This window comes from Opisthocomus hoazin, chromosome 9, assembly GCF_030867145.1.
Source record: "Opisthocomus hoazin isolate bOpiHoa1 chromosome 9, bOpiHoa1.hap1, whole genome shotgun sequence".
In the NCBI taxonomy this organism is placed as follows: Eukaryota; Metazoa; Chordata; class Aves; order Opisthocomiformes; family Opisthocomidae; genus Opisthocomus; species Opisthocomus hoazin.
The window spans coordinates 214,784-236,301 of NC_134422.1; the positions used below are offsets into that span (position 1 = coordinate 214,784).

Here is a 21,518-nt window from a genome sequence, read left to right on the forward strand (position 1 = left end):
GGGGTTCCACTGGGCCACCCCTGACAGCACTCCACGCTCTGCGTTTGCCTTCAGTGCCCCGACCGCTTGGAAGGAGAGGCATTAGATGTTGAAATTTTACTTCATAAAATGGAACTGCATTTCAGATTTGTGGTGAACTCCCCTGTGCAGGACTGCCGGTTCTGAGAGACACTGGTGTGCTTCCGTGCAGCAGCTGTGAGATCTTCAGCGTTAGAGCACTCATCCTGACTCAAGAAATAGTCACAGACTGGCAGTATTACGGTATGATACGGTTAAATACCTTGCTGTACGGCAAGAGAACCCCAAAAGCTGTGGGACCCTTCTCCAGTCGGCTGTCAGATAGTTGTTACAAATTTCACTTGGTCATTGAGGAAGACTGAAGTATGTTTTTACCCCAGCTCTTTGAACTTCTTTTTCACTGTGTTAGAGGTGATCATTGAAATAATAAAGCAGAACAGGAGGGTGTAGAGGTTAAACTGGAAGTTGGCGGTCAGTAAGTCTACTGTTTAGATTTTTTCAAGACCCACTTGATAGCATTTGCACATCCCAGCTAATGTTGACAGGATACTGTTATATCCATGACAATATCCCATGAAGGGAGTTACTTGTTAATACCTGTTTAATGGTAGGAATGTATTTTTTTCCTATGTTAGTGTACATTTCGGCAAAGATTTTGAGCATGGAATTGGTAGATAATTTAGTTTGAAGAAATTTCACCTTGTTAAATGTGAAGATACTTGATTGTTGTTTCCCTTAGTAAACCTTTACCTGTTTTTAGTGTTCTTATTTTTATTTAACATTAGTAATTTTTTTCTTTGGGTTTTTTTTTCAGAAAAGACAACACTTTCTTTGTGTAAAGCTGCTCATACTTCTCTGTTCCTTTTTAATGAGAGATGGCTTTCTGTTTTCATTGGGTTCAGTTTCATTCATGATTATTATTCACTATGGAAAATTCTGGGAAAATAACTGAAGTTTTGTGCAAAGTATGGAGAGGAACTGACACAAACCACTACACTTGGAAAATAAAAAATGTCAGGGTTTTTTTTCCTGGTTTTACTTACTCAATTTCTCTTTTACAAATATGAGATGTTAAAAAGCAATCATGAAAGTTCATCAAAAGTATTGACTGGCAAAATACATTAAAATGGAACAAATGTCTAATTTATACTTGAGGTTAAGAAGAGTATGGATCTGCTAAACTGGTATGGACTTTTTTAGTCACAGAACACATTAGATCTACAGTGTAATGATTGCTGATCCTGACTAATGACTGTTTCAGGGATTATCTCTTTTGGAGTCAGCCATCTGCTGCGGTTAGAGTAATAAACTAACTAAACATAATTAAGGGTTGACTTAGTTTGAAAGCAAAGTACATATGTCTCCAGGAAAAGTATATAATTTCTTCAATTCAAAATCATTCAGAAATACCAATATTCCAGTTTTCTATTCATGAATTTAAACAAGCGGCTGAATTAAAGGTTGAAAATACAACCCTTCAAAAACACCCCCCCCCCAAGCCCTCGCAAACTGAAACCAGAAGCGGGGGGGAGGAGGACGACGAGGGGAGCATTAAAAGGGCGGTTTATTACTCTTCTCCCAATCCTTATTTGATGCTGCATTACCAATTCAAACAGATGGCTTCTGTTGGTTAAAAGCTTGCAAGTATAGCTAAATTTACATTTCTGTATTTAAAAAAGTATAGATTTACCAAGGATATCTTCCCATTTGTGACACAAAAGCAGATTGCTTATAGGTGGCTCTTAACTGTGCTTATTTATAAAATACATTAGATGGTAAAGACTTACTTTAGTGCTGCATTATTACACACAATAGAACAGCGATTTTTTAAAGAAATTTGGAAATTCTGGGTGTTTTGTCAGGAAACAGAAATGAAATACAAAGTTTCAATCCTGAATTTTGAATGCAGTGCATTAAAGCTTAGAAGAACCTTGCCTTTTACAAGTGATTACTGTAATAATACCGTTATGATGTGTTTCTACTTCTCCTTTATGTCGCCTGTATATACAGTAATTTCACTGTAGCCATACTTAGAGCAATGAATGTCAAAATACAACAAAACTATAGGTTTTTGTACAAGGACTGCCTGTTGGCCTCACCGAAGTTAGTCATTCATAGTGTCTAGAAATATGCTTAGTTATATTAATTTATGTCTGTTGATCTTTCTAGATATACTAAAGATAGTAAATTTTTGTAGTGTGAAACAATGCATGTATTTGCAAATGCTGCAGACTTAAATCTTAATCACTTACGAAAGGGATTTCTATTAATTATTATGCTTAGGAGTAATTATAAACTTAATTGGCATAATACAACATTTACAGTATACAGTATATACAGTATTTTCAGTGGCCTGCTTCCGCTGAGTAGCAGTTCACAGAATCCCAGAATGGTCGGGGTTGGAAAGGCCCTCTGGGGATCCCCCAGCCCAACCCCCTGCCGAAGCAGGATCACCCAGAGCAGGCTGCAGAGGACCTCGTCTGGGCAGGGTTTGAGTATCTCCAGAGAAGGAGACTCCACATCCCCTCTGGGCAGCCTGGGCCAGGGCTCTGTCACCCTCACTGTAAAGAGGTTGTTCCTCCTGTTTAGATGGAACTTCCTCTGCTTCAGTTTGTGCCCGTTGCCCCTTGTCCTGTTGCTGGGCACCACTGAAAAGAGTCTGACCCCATCGTCTAGACACTCACCCTTAAGGTATTTATAAGCATTTACAAAATTCCGTTTATCTGAATTATATTCACAATTTACTAAAAATCAATGAGGTATTCTTTAACTGTGAATAGAAAATGTTTCATTGGAGAAAAGTATGTATTTAGGTGTCCCAAATTAAAAACATAAAATCTTAAGTAATATTTTGCCCTGATAAGTTCTCTGAAGGATATAGTTTTTGTGGTTGATGTTACTGTTCTGAAGAAAAAGTTCGTAGCCTTCATATTCAGTATAGTACTGGATACATTTTTGTACCATATAAGTGTAGGTAGTTGATTTTTCTGTGTTTACAGAAAAAAATTATCTTCTGTATGCATGAAAATTACATGTGAGAAGTTGGGCTGTAAAGAACAAAAGCAGTGAAGTCTTTCAGTGATGTTCTCTGCACAGTGGTTGTTTGCAGTTTGTGTAAAGGATAGGTAGTTCTTTATCATATAGTACAGCTCTCTTGTTAGCAGAGTTTTCACTTTAGGAAAGTAGTATCTTTTGTTCTGCTAGCTAGCAAAGTCTAGAGACTTTATCCGGTACATAAAAATTGCCACATATAAAAATTATTAGTGGATTATTTACTATATGAAATTATTATTAGATAAGGAATTAATGATTTAGTTAAAATTGGCACAGCATAGCTTCCTGTGGCTTTCGCTTCTGTATTTCCTTTGACTTTTGAAGGTTCATTTTTACTGACTGAAAGGAACTGAGGATACTGCATCTTTCTGGAGAAGTAGATAACATGTTTTATGATGGCTTTCCAAATGAGTGTTTGGGTACTAACCATTTAACATAACTTTGGATCAGAAGTGCTGTTTAACACATCAGTTTTCTAAATTGATTAAACCAGAATTTGGAAAAGTGTGTGTCTCTTGTGCACTTGGCATTCTGTTTTCCGAAGACTGAGAGTGAGATTTTACAGCAGTGGTTGGACTTGGGACTTGGTGCTTGGCCGCCTCGCGTTCCCAGGGATGGGTCTGAGAAGAGGTGGTGCCTCTCTCGCCAGGGGAGACTCCGGGATGGACCCCGGTTTCTCAGGAGTTTCACTGTTGGGAGTTAACAGTGCTTAGTCTCATTGCATTTGTAATAATAAAGGGACGCTGGAAAGATTTCTTCCCCGCCTTGTTTTATACTCTGATCATGACTCACTGTCAACCGCAGTTCTGGCCGATTGAGTCAGGTAGTCTTTTGTCTCTGCTACCACTATGCTTAGACATCATTTGCTTGGCTGCAATTTTTAAGTATGTGAGAAACTACTGCTTAACAAGTAATATTTTTAATAAGAATTTTACTGTGTGTTTTTCTTAAAATACACATGCTTGTTCAATGAAATAAGGCTGGTAACTTTTGATTTGGGCAATGTATGGCATAACTAAAAATGCCCTATTTTATTTGAAAAGCTCACCAGGGAACAAAAAAAGCTAGCAACTTACAGAAGTTCTTCTGTTTATGCCATCTCGCCATAATTGCTGGGACTTTCCCTGAGTTAGGAGACTAGGGAGGGACTTTTTGGCATGCATTACAGGCTCTTTACAGCTGAGGTCTGTCAGGGAGCAGCAAGAGCTGGGCTGCTCTGTGAGGAGGGAGAAGCTGGCAGTCGAGGAGGATGGTGCAGGCAGTTCTTTTCCCGACCCTGGCACGGTCCCACAGAACCTAACGCTGTGCTGGTTGCAGAGTCTGGGCAGAAAGGAGGAGTCTCAGGCCCAGGTCCATTGGGCAGTCTGGTTGGGAGTGGCAGAAGGCAGGAGCCGAGGCAGGCCTGGAGGGAAGCTGTAGCACGGGACGCAGGATCAGTCCCAGGTGTGGGCAGAGGCTGGGCTGCAGAGCTGTGACCTGACTCGGGCAAGGGGTGAAGGTGCCAGCCCGAGGCGAGATGCAGCCCCTGAGCATGGGGTGTGGGTTGGGGTCCCAGGTGAAGCTGTCGGCATTCAAGTTAGAAACATGACGCAGCTTTAGGCGGCACTGCCTAGTACCCTTACTGTTGTCGTTGTGCTGGGTTCATTCCCCTGATGACTGAGCGCTCTTCGTGGGATGCAGCTCTCACGTGAAGCTCTCGTAGGAGCCACTCAAGAACCGAGTGCAGATCCTGAGACATGGTCAGCACAGACACTCCTTTAGTCCCCGTGTGATTTCATTTCCTGCTGTAGAAGACAGACATTTCTCTTCTCTCTTACAGATATGGAGTCTGGAGAGCGGTTAACCTCATCGTCAGTCTCCTCTACTGCAGCTGCTTCAACTCCAGCGTCGTCTTCGCTGTCCGTAGCTTCAGCAGTATCGAAAGGTGGCCTTTCCACGGGAGCTGTGTCACTGAGTTCCACAATCAACACATGCGGTAAAAATGACTCGATTATATATTGCAGTGTGATTTTAGTGTTTGTCAACACTTGTAATTATTATTACAAGTCAAATATAGTAAGGTTGCACAGGTGCATTGAAGACTTTTTTTTGCTAAGCGGTATTGATATCATGTGAATACATTTTACATAATACTTGTTTATTGAAGAAATGAAATTAATTTAAAATTGCCTATTTCAAATGTGAAAGAAATTTTTAGTTTGCAAAGCTGCCGCAGAAGCGAGAATCATTAAGGATTGATCTGGCAAACTCTGTGCCATTTTCAGATTAAGATCTAATAATCTGCTTCTTCAATGTACATCACTGTCTCAGCATTCAAGCCCAACCTCTGCTGTATTTTTGTATCTGGAGGAATAGTTTCTTCTAAGGGAACTTGAAATTGAAAGGGTGAATTTCAAAATGTCATAGTCTTAGATAATCTTGACTAGAGTGAAACATCTTGGCTTGAATCAGAAATTTATATGGAAGATTTCTCCATGCAAGAATCTCACTTTTCTGAATGAAACTTGTATTTCAACTGAATGATGCATGTCGTGGATAGAACAAGAAATGGTAAATAACTCTTCCCTGCTGTTTATTTCTTCACTTGGAGAACAGATTCTATACATTTGTTTTGTTAGCCTGAGTACTGCTGATTCGTATAAGATACAAAGTAAACAGGAAGTTTTTCAGCTTAAATTTGTGGTAATCCACAACTTTCAGAACAAACTTGGTTCTTGTAGTATAGTGAGGAAGCGTGTATTCTCCAAACTGAAAGATTCTTCTGCCCTGATACTGTAGAACCAGTAGATTCTGAGTGCTATGCTATAGCCTGCATTTGTTTGTTTGCGGCTTCTTTGGGAAGAAAAACAGAAACCAGAATGTGTGCATACCTAGAATTATGTCTCAAGTGTTTATTTTAATTACTCTGAAATCAGCCAGAAAAGTTCTTAACTAAAACTGATCCAGAACAAATATCAGTGTGTTTTATTTTTCAGTACCCCACTACATATTCAACTCCAAAAGAGTTTTGTGTCTGTGTTCATTAGCTCATGCCATTTGAAATGGTTGTCTGTGGTGGTTCGCAGAATGTACTAGGATCATTTACAAGTGGCTGTAAATGTACAATCCCAAACCAAGGATTTATGTGACTCATTTACCTCTCCCTGCCGCCTTTGCTATGTGGATATTGCAGCACGTAATTTTGTGTCCCCTGTAAAATTGTGTGTATATAGAGGATATATATTTGGTCTGTCAAAATACAGTAAGACTAAAGCAGATGAATAATATAATAAGGATACTGAACTGTCAGTTTCTTTCTTCTTTAGAAAATCCAGGTAGTCCTTTTCTTAAGTGGTTTTGAAAATTTTATTCTTAACTTTTATTTTAAAAAAAGTTTCATTTCTGTCTGATAGCTAATAGTTATAAAGACTGTTACTAATTCCAAGTATTCATGGATTGTTTCCTTCTAGTTTTTCTTTAATGGTCAGATCTTTTGCCTGGCTCTATCTGATCTTTAAGAATGTATGTATTTTCTCAAGGACACTTTTGTATTCCTAAAAGCAAGCTGGAATGTAGTTTGCTATTGGTACTGTCCCATCTGTTTTATTTATGAGTGTATTGGTTTCTCTGTCTGACACAGTGCACTATGGTTGAGTCCACTCTGGAAAGGGATACACTGTCCTGGAGAAACTTCACAGAAGTGTTCATGTTGCCAGCCAGCCAAAGACAGTTTTCCCGGTAATGGCCGGTGGCTGGAACGGCAATGTCATTGAGCCAAACTTTCTTCAATTTTCAAGATACTCTGTAGTCAAGATAGGCTGGTATCCTAGCCCGTTTGAAAGTGAGATGTTACTCACTTCTGTGATACTGGAAAAAAAAAATGATGACAATGTCTGTCAATCTCAATCTGGTAATTAAATTATCTTCTTATTTTAAAATGCTTTTCTCTAGCATCTAATAAAATAATTGTTTAAGAATGAATAATTATTCTTACTAAGAGAAGGTAAAGGCATCTTAATCTGTGCATTAGACTAGAGAGGTTCTTCTTACTCCAGTTCATCTATTTATTTTCTTTGCAGCAATCAATAGTCTATTAAGTAGTCTCCACTGTAAACTGGATTGCATACCCTGTCAGGTTCCCTTCGATGCATGGAGAGTGAGGACTGGGAGTCTTTATGCTTTACCAGGGAGATTACGCTACAAATAAGTTAGTTTGGCATATTCCTGGATCAGATAGGCAAAGTACCTGTGTGAAAACGAAACCATTATGAAATATATCACATACTGTTAGTGTAATTTGTTGATGCAGCACTAGTTCCTGAATAATTGAAGCATTCCAGTCAAGTAAGCAGATAGTTTACTTGCTTTCTTTGTATTTGTCCATTAGTGAAAATAAGAAGGCATATTGGAAAAGAAATTGACTCTGGAAAGAGGTTTAAATTCATTCTCATGAGAATGTTAGCAACTTTGAGAGAATATAAATGACTAGCCTTTTCTCACATGAGTAAATGATACCATAATCCAGTGTTTTGTGTAATGTGTGTGAAAGTGTTCAAAGCTGAATGATCAAATTTTATGATTTTGATACTATCAGACATGAAGTGTTCTATATTCTTAATTTTCAAAAAAAAAAGGAAATTCATTAACATTTTACAAAACAAGAACTAAAAAAAAATCTTTTTTTCAAACCAGAAGCTACTTCTATCAAAGCAAAAATCTTCTGTTTTTTTGGAGTCCACTATTTCGCCTTAAATGAGACCCAGAAGAATTTTTAAATTGTGGACGTAAATGGACAAAGCCACAGGATGGTTTTAATTGGAAAAGTCTGTAATTTTCCACTTGATTTTCTGATTTATATTAACAAAGATTTTCATTTTTTTAACACCAGTTAATTTTTTGTGTCTCAGTCTTTATATAAAAATGACATTGTGGCTTCTGAAAGAAATGTTAAAAAAATCAGATTTAGCACCTAGAATGTAAAACTGTATAAAGAAATTTCTGTTGTGGTGTTTTTTATAGTCCTTGGTTTTGTTAGATTTTTCATCTGAGGCTTGTAGGTATTTATTGACTTCTACAGATTTTAAGGATTCTGAATCCTAAGTGACAACAGCAAGATTAAAGTGGATATGTAAAAACAAAGTGATGATTTACAATATGTGGAATGTACAACAATTTGAAATCTTGAGGGAGAATGTGATGTTAAGTAGTTCAGGGGATGCAGATGCTTAGATTAAGTACAAGGATGTGAACAGTAGTAGAGTACAATTGCCAGCTCTGATACCAACAGAGCAGCCATAGTGTTACACAATCTACATTACAAGTTCTCAATTTTTGGAAATCAATGTTAAGTTGGTCAGTACATCTTAATTTTAGTGTCTGTGTATTGTTAAGAAACACTCTCTAATTTAATTATTATCAGTAATTATTTAAACATGGCACCAGCCTTGTTTAGACGTTCTGCTTCATGTTATTACCTTTATAGGCCGGAAGCTGGTTTCTTTCTCAGTGTTCAGACTGCCCAGTGCTCTGTTTTTTAGGGACAAGACTATGAGAATAATATGCCAGATGTAAAATAAATAAACAAATACAAATTAATCCATTTTCCAAGATCATTGAAGAACATTAAAGCAAAAATACAGAGGAAAAAGGGAGACAGGGGGAGAAAGTACTTTAATAGTCATAACTCAAGTACTTCCATGTTTTAAAATCCTGTCTCATTTGGTATTTGGTATAAGGAGTACACAGATGAGCAAACAATTTTGCGTATTGTTTGGACATGGAATTTTATCTTTGTAAGTAGAAACAGAATTGAAAGAAAAACAATTTCAGTACATTGGTTTTTGGATGTTAGAGGTTAAAGGAAACCATTGTATTTGAGCATGTAAATAATTTCATTGAAAACCACATCAAGCACCTAGTAGTTTTTATATTAAAGCAAACCTCATTGAGAGTTGCCATGTGGTTGATACTTTTTAAAATATGACTTAGTAGATCAGTGCTCTGTATGTTCCCTGTATTCTTACTGCTCAGAGTTAATAATCTGCAGTGTTTGTGCCTAAATTATGTATCAGTTTTCTCACTAGAGTTCAATTTTGTCAATGCCATTGGAAAATTGCCTTTTTTTAGAAAATTAGTCGAAGACTAGCTTCTTTTAACCTATGATTAATGAAGTAAAGCTGAAGATGGAATCCTTGCAATTGCATTCGTGTTTGTTACCTGCATGCTTGCTTCTGTAAGAATGTATTCAGAGTTTATTAAAATGCTAATTTGGGGTGTGTGTGTGGTGTGTTTTGAAGTACTTTAATGAGATAGCCAGTGCTTTGCTCTTCATTTAAATTAACAGATATTTTTGAGGTTTCTCTATTCAGATGAGGGTTTTTGATTTTTTTAAACCAACGATAAGAGTGGGTCACTGTTACTTATATATATACTTATATACTTATATACTTATATACTTATATATATACTTACATACTTATATATAAGCCTTTTCTATGCTTTCCATCTTCTTACACTGAGGGATGTTCATCAGTACTATGAAATCACACATACGAGTAGTTTGGAATCATGCATACAAGGAGTTCTTTCGAAAACCTTATATTGCACCATGAAGTTCATTAATGTTAACAAAGGTGTTCACAGTTATCGTTCCTTGTTACTAAGAGACCAGTATTGATGAAATGTATGTTGCCCTTTGGAGTAATGCTTTCAATCATTTATGTGTGTAGTGGTTAGTAGAATTTGAAAAGCAGTGCTCAAAAATATTTAACTTATTTGAAGTAAGTCAAGAATGTTAAGGAGTGCAGTTTAATAGGAAATTTTTCGATGCAGAATGTGTCTACAGTCAGTTAGTAACCTGAAAACACTAAAGTAGAAGAAAAGGAAATAGTAGAATTAATTGCTAGACAGGCTGTTAATGTTTTTGTCAAATAAGAAAGAGGAAAAAATGTCATTACAGTTCAGTTTATTGCTAGAAGACTTTGCTTCCATTTTTCCTTTATGTTTTATTTCTTCCATGTTTCTAAACGCATATTTAAAAATTGATGACTTCTTATTTCTGGACACATTAGGTGATGGCTTAGGTAGCACACAGTAGTTCTTTTTGCAAGGCCATAATAATGTGTAATATAGTATGAAGTCACCTACTCTGTATTTGTGTGATGAAGAAAGTTGATGAACTTAACAAGCTCAAAGGATGTTGTAGCTTGACCTATCTTCAAAGTATTATGAAACATTACAGTGCATTGCTGCTCATTGGCATCACTAAGAATCACCACTGTGGTCTATGAGAGAGAAGCAAGTGTTGCTACTGTTTTTTTAAGAAACAACACAATAAGAGCATTGTGATCTTTCCTAATTCAACTGTGTAGCAGACGGTAGCTAACATTTAGTATTGCTAGTTGAGTATGGACGTCAGTTGTGGAAGAAGGTACATAAGTGAGTAATGCTTTCTACAATCGAGTATGTGATTTTTAAGGATAAAACCTAACTATTTACCCAAGGTGTATTTTGCAGTACAGCACTGTCCCCTGAGCTACAGCATGCCAAGTGCAGAACACTCACATTAAGGCAGAACTGCATTCAAACTGAGATGCCATGTCTTTTATTAGGAGCAGTACAGGTACACTTCCACACCAGGTGACCCATCTAGTGGATGAGGGAAAGGCTGTGAATGTTATCTACCTGGGCTATAGTAAGGCCTTTGACACTGTTCCCCATGGCATCCTCCTGGAGAAACTAGCTGCCCATGGTTTGGATGGGTGTACTCTTCGCTGGATGAAGAACTGGCTAAATGGCTGAGCACAGAGAGTGGTGGTGAATGGAGTAAAATCCAGTTGGCGGCCGGTCACAAGTGATGTTCCTCATGGCTCAGTTTTGAGGCCAGTCTTGTTTAATATCTTTATCAATGTTCTGGATGAGGGGATTGAGTGCTCCCTCAGTCACTTTGCAGATGACACCAAGTTGGGTGGCAGTGTCGATCTGCTTGAGGGTAGGAAGGCTCTGCAGAGGGATCTGGGCAGAGTGGATCGATGGGCTGAGGCCAGTTGTATGAAGTTCAACAACAGGGCCAAGTGCCGGGTCCTGCCCTTAGGTCACGACAACCCCATGCAACACTACAGGCTTGGGGAGGAGTGGCTGGAGAGCTGCCTGGCAGAAAAAGATCTTGGGGTGTTGGTTGACAGCCAGCTGAACATGAGCCGGCAGTGTGCCCAGGTGGCCAAGAAGGCCAACGGCATCCTGGCTTGTATCAGGAGTGGTGTGGCCAGCAGGAGGAGGGAGGTGACTGTGCCCCTGTACTCGGCACTGGTGAGGCCACGCCTGGAGCAGTGTGTTCAGCTTTGTGCCCCTCACTACAAGAAAGACATTGAGTTGCTGGAGTGCGTCCAGGGAAGGGCAGTGAGGCTGGTGAGGGGTCTGGAAAACAAGTCTTACAAGGAGTGGCTGAGCGAGCTGGGGCTGTTTAGTCTGCAAAAGAGGAGGCTGAGGGGGGGACCTTATCGCTCTCTACAACTACCTGAAAGGAGGTTGTAGTGAGGCAGGTGTTGGTCTCTTCTCCCAGCTAACTAGCAAGTAACCTCAAGTTGCATCAGGGGAGGTTTAGATTGGATATTAGGAAAAAATTCTTTACTGCAAGAATGGTCAGGCATCGGAACAGGCTGCTCAGGGAGGTGGTGGAGTCACCATTCCTGGAGGGGTTCAAAAAACGTGTAGATCTGGCACTTTGGGATATGGTTTAGTAGGCATGGTGTGATGGGTTGACGGTTGGACTGGGTGATCTTAGGGGTCTTTTGCAAACTATGATTCTGTGTTTTCATGGGGAACTGCTTCAGGTGTGTTTTTGTGGTGGAGACCTTGAAGTATTCCAAGACGGAGATTGTCGAGGTGACTTAAAGCTATGGTGCTTTCATGTAGTTCTGACAGAGGAAGACTGCTGAGGTAATACTGAATGTTGAAGAGTGGCCTGTGTATAATGACCCTGTTTATAGGACTGGCAGTTTCATCTTGTGATCGCTGTCACATAGCTTTCTAATGAGTATTTGTTTTCAGAATGCGTTTAAAGAAAACTGCAGTGAAATTTTTACTAGAATAGCTTTAATGACTTAAGACCAGGTTTGCTGCAGGAAAATCATGTCATTTAAGAAGTTCCTAAGTGGTTTGTGTTCTTCTTGCTCTCTATGAGAATTTAGTAAATCTGCTCTACGCTATGCACAGCAACACACTCAGAAATATTTAAATACATTATTAGAACATCTGAAGATTGTTTTTATTTCCTTTGCGATGCAGAATGGTGGCGAACAGCAGACATGCATTCTCGTCCTGGGGCAGCTTTTTTCCCACCGCTCTTGGGAATTCCACCACTGTTTGCACCTGCTGTACAGAATCATGATTCTGCTTCATTCCACTCGAGAACTACAGGAAAAAATAGTCGGAGCAGTACAGAAAAAGGTAACGGCAAAAGTTGTAGAGGGAATAATCGTATCAGACTTCTGCACATGCAGAAAGATGAGCTTTACCTCTTGTCGTTCTTCCCATTCCTAAATAATTCTATAAGAATTGATTCTGTTAGCTAAGCATGAGACATAGAGGTATGGGCTTTTAATAATGAAATACTCTTTCTACTAATATTTTCCTTCCTCTTTTTCTTCAGGCAGTTTGTCTGGAAATGAGTAGTAGGGAAAAGTTTTCTTCCAAAGTTTGTGGTTTGATTTAGGAGGCCTTGTACTTCTACTGTGAATACTGTTCCTCTCCATATAAGAAGCAGGCGTCAGGTGGTAGTTTGCTGGGGAGGGTGTGGAGAGATGGGTGGCTACAGCTGCATGTTCTCCATGAAAGTAGCCCAGTGACATTAGAATATTTTATTGCATTTGAAACCAGTATTTTATGTAGTGGTATTGCATGCCTGTTTAAGGTGTACGGTGCGCTTGTTCGGTACTAGGTTTGTTGAGCTTAGAGGAGAGGAGGCTGAGGAGTGACCTCGTTGCTGTCTGTGGCCTCCCCGAGACGGGGAGCGGGGGGGGGGGCTGGTCTCTTCTCTGGTGACAGGATGTGAGGGGGGGGCTGGTCTCTTCTCTGGTGACAGGATGTGAGGGGATGGATTGAAGCTGCATCAGAGGCAGCTCGTGCTGGATATTGGGAAAACGTTATTCACTGAGGGGGCGAGCTCACTCGCCAAGGAAGTGGTCATGGCCCCAAGCCTGCCTGCGTTGAAGAAGTGCTTGGAGAGTGCTTTGGGATGGATGGTTTAACTTTTTTAGTTATCCTGTGTGGAGTCAGGAGTTGGGCTTGATGATCCTTGTGGATCACTTCCAACTCAGGATATTCTGTTCTGTGATTCTATGATGTAAAAACAGAGTGTTAAAAATAGTTCTGGTAGGTTTTAGGACCTGATGTGCTTTTTGGAATCAATCTTATAATAGTCCTGGGATTGCAGAGTAGCAAGTTTGTGTTAGGGGTATTTTCTTAGAATCACAGAATGTTCGGGGTTGGAAGGGACCTCTGTGGGTCATCTAGTCCAGCCCTCCCGCCGAAGCAGGGTCACCTACAGCAGGCTGCAGAGGACCTTGTGCAGGCGGGGCTGGAATATCTCCAGAGTAGGAGACTCCACAACCTCCCTGGGCAGCCTGTTCCAGGGCTCTGTCACCCTCAGAGGGAAGAAGTTGTTCCTCATGTTCAGACGGAACTTCCTCTGCTTCAGTTTGTGCCCATTGCCCCTGTCACTGTCACTGGGCACTACTGAAAAGAGTTTGGCCCCATCCTCCTGACACCCACCCTTGAGATGTTTATAAGCATTTATTAGGTCCCCTCTCAGCCTTCTCTTGTCCAGGCTGAACAAGCCCACTTGCCTCAGCCTCTCCTCCTAGGAGAGATGCTCCAGTCCCCTCACCGTCCTCGTAGCCCTCCGCTGGACTCTCTCCAGTAGCTCTTCATCTTTCTTGAACTGGGGAGCCCAGAACTGGACACAGTACTCCAGATTTTCTTAGAAAACAACAGTCTTCTTGACAGATAAGTAAGCCAGCTTGAATGTGGATGTTATTTCAAATAGCATTCCCACAACTTCCCCCCCCCCCCCCCCCCCCCCATTTTACACTTTGCAAAACTCATAAAATATGTTGGGTTTCATGTGGTTTTCTTTGGAGCTAATTGATACTTTGAAATTATAAACAAATTATTCTGTGAGATACTTAGTGAAATGGATATTTTCAGATCTTCTTTCTTCAAAACCTTATTTTTCTGGCCCTGACTAAACTCAAGGATAGTTTGGTCTTAAAAAAGGACAATTCAAGTTTTTCTTTTTTTTCCCCTCCTAACAGCATTAAATGTATTCGTCATTTAAATCAGGGGTGCTCTGCATGTTGTAATTAAAATAACTCCATGAGAAAATCAAAGTGAGTCTTGGATGGCAAATTTTAGTATATATTGGGGGTAATCTGTGAGTAGTCTTAGTATCTTGTTACATGTTTATGGAAGCTAGGCTATTGTGACTGGAGCATCTGAAAGAAAGTACCTACAACTTCACATTTTTTTAAGTGTCGCTTTGTAAATCTGTCATCTCAAGGTATAAATGGATCACTGAATGGGAACAGTACCACTGCAGTATCTGGTATCAGCACGTCTGTACTATCCAGTAGCATTGCAACATCTGCAGGACAAGTGAAAGCTATAACCTCAGGAGCAGGAGGCCGCAAATACAACCAGGAGCAAAGCAAAGTTCAGCTTTTGGACACCAGAGCTGACAAAATCAAAGATAAGGTAAATATACAAAAAACTTTTAAAAAGTCAGACAAAAAATTGCAACGGGAAGTGTTCTGATTTTGCATGCAGCAGCATTTTTAAGTGTTCTCTCCCAGTAGAAAATGTTTTGGGTTTTTCTTCTTACTATTCAGAAGAGCAGGATCTGTCCCCTTGTCTCTGTGGTATTTTTTTATGTTGGGGTTTTCAGTGGTGTTTTTTTAATTATTTGTTTGGGTTTTGACATCTTTATGAACCAAAAGCTACCATTAGCACTAATTCCCCTAGTTAATAGCTGTATGCTATAACATATTTTTATTTATGTAATTATAAAATTTTATATTATTTTTAACATCAATATTCGACATTGTTATATTACAGTATAAATATTTGTATTGTACATTTCAACGTATTATAAATGATATCTATTTAATGATGTTTTCATGTAACTTATACAAAAAATTCAGAAGCAAAATGAAATTTTCGGACATTAAAAGAAAAATACTTTTCTGGGAGTAATTTCCTATTTATCAGAAGAAAGAAGTATCATTAATGTCTGTGATTCAGCAAAAACCTTAGACACCGTCTAATATGAAAGACATGAGTAGTCTCAGTGAGTTAGTAAACCTCCTTATCTACTGACCCAAGCACTCCTTAAGAACTTTGCTACTCTTGGAATCAAAACTATGTAGTTATCCCAAGAAATGGGACATTGGGATATTGATTACTGTAAGAATAGAAACTAAGGGAGTCATTCCTTACTGGCAGTGATCTGGGCTAAAATACTTTAGATTTCTTTAGATTTTTTTGTGTGTGTGAGGGAATTGGGTCTGTTGCTTTCTTTCTGTTACTGCCTTACATTTGGCTCCCAAATCTGAGTGTTCTTTGGTGACATTGGCATTTTCGAAGGACAGTTCATGTTTGCATGTATCTGCATAAAAGTAGCTGTTAGCATGAAAATGGTTGATTTGTGTAGTGATACACTGTTTAATGTAGTGACAATAGGGAAAGTATTACCCAATTAAAGAACATTCTCCCTTGAGACAGTATTCATGTGTTCAACAACTTTTGTAGGTATTAGAATCATAGAATGGTTTAGGTTGGAAGGGCCCTTGAAAGGCCATCTAGCCCAGCCCCCCCTGCAGGGAGCAGGGACATCTTCAACTCGATCAAGTTACTCAGAGCTCCGTCCAACCTGGCCTTGAATGTTTCCAGGGATGGGGCATCTCCCACCTCTCTGGGCAACCTGTGCCAGTGTTTCACCACCCTCATTGTAAAAAAATTCTTCCTGATACCCAGTCTAAATCTCCCCTCTTTTAGTTTAAAACCATTACCCCTTGTCCTGTTGCTGTAGGCCCTGTTAAAAAGCCCGTCCCCGTCTTTCTTAAAAGCCCCCTTTATATATTGAAAGGCTGCAATCATGTCTCCCTGCAGCCTTCTTTTCCCCAGCTGTCTCGGCCTTTTCTCACAGCTGAGGGGTTCCAGTCCTCGGATCATCGCTGTGCCCTAGCTATTCTGGCCCGCAGCTGTTAAGGTAGTGACAGGTCATTGGGAAATCTTTGACTTTTTTCAGATTTAAATACTAGAAGTGGGTCTTTCTAAACTTCTGCTTTTATCCTGTATATGTATGTGCAAAACGTAAGCTTTGTTTCTGTGGTGCAGAAGTAAAGCTTTTTACAGAGAAAGTCTCTACATTTCTGACTATTACTGCAGTTATGCAGAATACCAAATAAATTACTGTCTTTTGATATCTCCAAATACCGTCCCAAAAGTTTATATCATAAGTCAATGAACAGACTCTTTTCTGTTCGCTTTTTGGCTCTTTGCCTTTTTCAGAAAACTGAGCTGGCTGAGCTAATTACTTGTTAATATGAGTATCACTGAAAATTTCACTTCTTTCTGCCTTTTTTAAAATTTCAGTCAGGATGTTTGTCAGCATTCTTATCTTCTTCATATTACTATTTGTCTTTAAGCATAAATTCTGTATCATTGATACATTTTCTTTTGATGTGGGTACTGATTTGGAATTCCAGTTTGAATTTGCTAAATACTGAGTTGCTGTAAAACAGTGTACTCAATCAGTGTACCTACTTTCTTAAATTTGTTTATTTTTGTATCTTAACATTTAAATCATTTGTCTAATGTGGATAAATTTCAGGTTGTCAGCAGGTTTGCTTCCGAAGTTTTTATAGTAATTTTTCTAATACTGAAGTGGAGTTTGTTGTTCCTTGTTTTACTTGATATGCTGATGTTCTAGACATCATTCCTCTAATCCTTATTTTCTTTTTCTCTGAAACTTTTTGAGGTAATTGGTATTTGTTGACGTAATGATTTGAACAAGCTTTCCTATCAGAACATACAGAATACTCTAAATGAGAACTCCAACATGAGGAGAAGATCAAGAGATTTCATTAAACACTGCGCCCCCCCCCCCCACTCAATTTACTATTTTTATTTCAAGTATGTTAGATTGAAGCCACAACTGGAAGTGAATGCAGAGAAAGAAGCAGGGGGCAGTAGGCAGATGGAGTATTTTGTGCTGGGCTTTGTACAAGTGATGTTATGTTTTTAAATTTCCAAGTGTAACAACACTTGCCTCTTTTTCTAAAGAGCACAGTTTATTTTAAAGTATTTTAGTTATACTTCTGTAAATGTTCCTTTCTTTAGGTTTTTTTTTCTTTAGTATTCATCTGCTGATTTTTTCAATCATATCCTTAGTTGTAATTTTCTCTTGAGGTTAATTTTTTTTTTTTTTTTTTTTTTTTTGAAGGGCAAAACTGATACAAAGCTGTTTTTCCAGTTGGTGAAAATCTAAAAAGATACTTGTTTTGCAATGTTTTCGTTCTGGTTGAATTCTAGTTCTGTTGTCCTACCATCTTAGGGAATCCTAAAATGCGGTTTGGTAGCAACTTGCCTTATGTAAATTGTTTTGTCTGTAGCGTGTGAAAAACAGATTCTGAGTTGATCGAAGCATCTGATCTTCCAAGCTGTAGTTATGAGAAGTTCTCATCCAGTTCCTCTTGTTTAGGATGTGTATTTGATCGTTCAGAGGGCTATACATATCAGACAATGAAAAACCGGAATCTGTCTGAAACATGAGTTCAAAATTGTGCCAGATCCTCTCTGATCACTGTGTGTTTGTGGTGTATAATTTTGTCTGTTGAGCATAACAATGTTGTATTGAAGATAGATGTCATCGTGATGATCTGATATGCTATCCATTACTTACCAGATTTTAGTATGTAAGAAGTAACTGCATTACCTTTTTACTTTGCTGGGTTGGTCACTGTGTTGATAACTTCGGCATGCTTCCATTGTCTTCTTTTAAACCTGCCCTGTGTATGGCCAAGATAAAACTGAATAAGCAGATACACTTTATAAATAATCATTCATCTGAATGGGCTGCTTCAGTCTCACAAAGGAAATGTAAACTGACTGCCCCTCTGTTGACTGCATTAATGAATTTCTAGGATGAGGAAGGTCTGCAGGATTTTTACGTTGGTAAAGTAACATTCTCCAGGGAAAGAAGGTATAACTGGTGACCTGGAGTCTCATCTGGCTTCTAGAAGGTCCCCTACTATTATGGGCAGCTGGTGAGATAGGAATCCACTCCAAGGTCTTGCGTTTGAGGGCTTCTACTTACCTGGATGCCAGAACTAGCATCAGGACACTGGGTTGTTAACTGTAGTCACATCCTTTACCTTTAATATCTCTTCTTGGTAATTACCATGTTGTGTTTTCTTTATAAAGTTCAGTACTTTGAAATCATGACTAAAATCTTTTTTAAACTGTCACTTTAGTCACGTTTTTATGGGACTGTCCCATTGAGTCATTAAGATTGGGCTACTTTTCTTGGTACTCATGTTCAATCTAGGTTACTGCTTTCTCAACAATGGACGTTCTCAATTAGCATAACAGTCCAGCAGATTTGCTAAAGTCAGCAAACCAAAATCAGATATGAAATTTATTTTAATTGAGCCCTCTCTTGCTTCAACTTTTATGACTATATTGTTGCCAGTAGAGAAGCTAGTCAGAGTGAAATTTGCTCTTTTAGTATAACTTAATAGTAATTTTTTTATGGAGTGTATTTCTTGAGTCTTCTATTATCTTTTTCTAAATAACATATTTTTTGATATTATGTAAATATATGTCTGGTCTTACCTATATTTTCAGAAGTCTAGTGCTCTCTCTATTCTTTCTAGTATATTTCAAATGAAGTAAAACTGTACTTTTTGGTCTGTATTTTTCCTTCTCTTTCTTGACTATTTTCTTTGTGTCAGCAAACTTTTAGAATTTCTTTCAAGTATTTTTTGTTGTTTTAAATATATTTACAGAGAGATTTTTCTTTACGGTTGTCTTTCTTTCTGGCTTACATTATTTCATTTAGTCTGAATTATTTCTTCTCTCTGCAGTTTACTGGCTTACCCCCACCCCCAGCTGATTTACCTTTTGTGCTGGATTTGATAGAAACTTCTCCATCAAGATTAATACTTTCATACCCACTAAATGCACGAGTTTAAATTGTCCCTAGCATTACATTTTCTCTAATTTGGCATCCCTTCTTGTGGAATCCTACTAATTGAACTTCTTTGTATTGGTTTTATCTATGTCAAAAGAGATTCTATTCGTTTGTGAAATGAAAACTTCCTGGAAAGTGGTGGTGTTTCACAGTGTAGTGAAGTGCCTGATTTGTTTTGAAGCATTTGATTGCTTACAGATTATACTGAATTTTATGTCAACATTAGCTGTCCCTTTCATTACTTGAGGTAGTTCTTTGTGAATCAGACTTATGTGTCAGATGCTGTGTGGCACTTGCCACTTCCTTTTTCGCAAGAATGTTCCTGACTCCTTCCTTAGTATGGTAGTTTTCTTATTTTCTTCTCTGCAGTTGAAAAGATAGGTGTGTAAGATACAGCAGCTAACACATTTTATAAAGGTAGATGGACAGCAAAAGTTTTGAAGTGCTGGTGAATGGAAGTAAACACTATCAGCTAAGTAAGCCCCTTGACATAACTCTGCTTTTTCCAGACTGTTACATGCGTCTCTTGGGAAGTGATGATACAAATGTGTATTTCATCAGCATTGTGAATAAAGTGGATATTTCTGATTTTAGTATTACTGCAGTGTTTTAGGTGTTTCCGTTTCCACATACAGAGATAAATAGAGAACGATGAAGGGGCAAAACTAGAACAGCATACTAGAGATGGCAGGAGGCATTGTTACTTTTACTGCTTCAGATCATAGTCTTGTACTTCATTTTATGATCTTAACCTTCATGAATAAATGTTCTGCATCTGTGCCAAATACTAGATGGGAAGATCCTTAAATATGATGTAATCTTTCTGAATTAGAGCAGTGATCCAAATAAATACACTTAAATTGTTAAGATTTCCCAACAGTGAGGCAGTGCATATGACAGTACGCAGAACGTGTGATGATGCGAAGCATTACTGTGTTCATCACAGGAATCGATAAAGGGAACCAAGTTTAAAAAAAAAAGTTACAGATACCAGCCAATTGACAAATAGATGAGACTTAATCCAGCTACAGCTTCTATGTTTCACAGCTATTTCACAAAGTAAATTGAATCATATTGTTGTGGTTTAACGCCGGTGGGCAGCTCAGCCCCATGCAGCTGCTTGCTTACTCCCCCCCTGCAGTGGGATGGGGAAGAGAACTGGAGGGTAAAACTGAAATCTCATGGCTTGAAGGAAAGGCGGTTTAATAGAGAACGCAAAAGCTGCACGCACAGGCAAAGCAAAGGAGTTCACTCTCTGCCTCCCGTCGGCAGGCAGGTGTTCAGCTATCACCAGGCTCTGTTACGCGTTACGGTTACTTGGGAAGACAAATGCCTTAACTCCGAACATCCTCACTTCTTCGATCAGGCTTTAGTGCTGAGCCCGATGCCATGCGGTGTGGGATGATTGTGGGGTGAGCTGGAGTCGTGCTGCCGGTGGCCGCCCCCCCCCCCCCCCATCCTTGTGCCCCCCAGCCTGCTCGCTTCTGGGCAGGGCGAGGAGCAGAAATGGCCTTGGGGCCGTTCGAGAGCTGACACACCCCTAGGTTATCAGGGCGGCTTTGGGCACAAATCCCAGATGCAGCACCACAGGAAGTACTACAAGAAAAATTAACTCTGTCTCAGCCAAAACCGGTACACCCAATTACAAGAATGTTTGTTACGTTCTCCCACTAATTTAAGTGAATTTCTTCTTCATAAGACAAAGGTTTTTGACATAAAATGTCTCTTTAGCATCTTGTTTTGTAAAACATCTACCATATAAAAGTGGATTTGAAAAATAAACTGTCTTGGAAAGTTTTTCTAAGAAAGCATATATTCGTGAGGCACTGTTTCTCTTATGGTTCTGTCTGCATTGTGATCTAGAATTGCTGCAACTTCTTTGCCTTCCAGTCAACTACTTTTGCTGTCCACCTGTCTTCCTTTTGACTAATTTTAGCCTTACAGTTCCCTCAGTGACTCACCATGCCCTGTTTAGATGCTACAGAACACTTTGCTGCTGCTGCCTGACGTCTGCAATCATTTCATGTTTCTCTGCCTTCCAACATTATTCTGTGAACTCTTTAATGAGTAAATGCGCTTCAATGCAGAAATACATACTTCCATGTCTCTCTCACATAGCCACCGTCATAACACTCAAGTCTACATGTACCTCCTTCAGATGTGTTTGCAACATACATGCGTTCATTTTATTGAGCTCCCCAAAAAGCTAACTTTCAGC

General features: G+C 39.1%; 1 protein-coding gene across 19 annotated transcripts in view; it reads left to right on the top strand.

Moving 5' to 3' along the window:
• Positions 1-21,518, top strand: part of BAZ2B (bromodomain adjacent to zinc finger domain 2B) — a 148,139-nt gene that overhangs the window by 67,268 nt on the left and 59,353 nt on the right. For all 19 annotated transcript variants that reach the window (XM_075431032.1, XM_075431033.1, XM_075431026.1 and 16 more), the window contains 3 exons: positions 4,892-5,047; positions 12,337-12,498; positions 14,609-14,802. In XM_075431032.1, coding sequence (XP_075287147.1) covers positions 4,894-5,047; positions 12,337-12,498; positions 14,609-14,802 — 510 coding nt within the window. In that variant the 5' untranslated portion in view covers positions 4,892-4,893. The remainder of the gene's footprint in view (positions 1-4,891; positions 5,048-12,336; positions 12,499-14,608; positions 14,803-21,518) is intronic.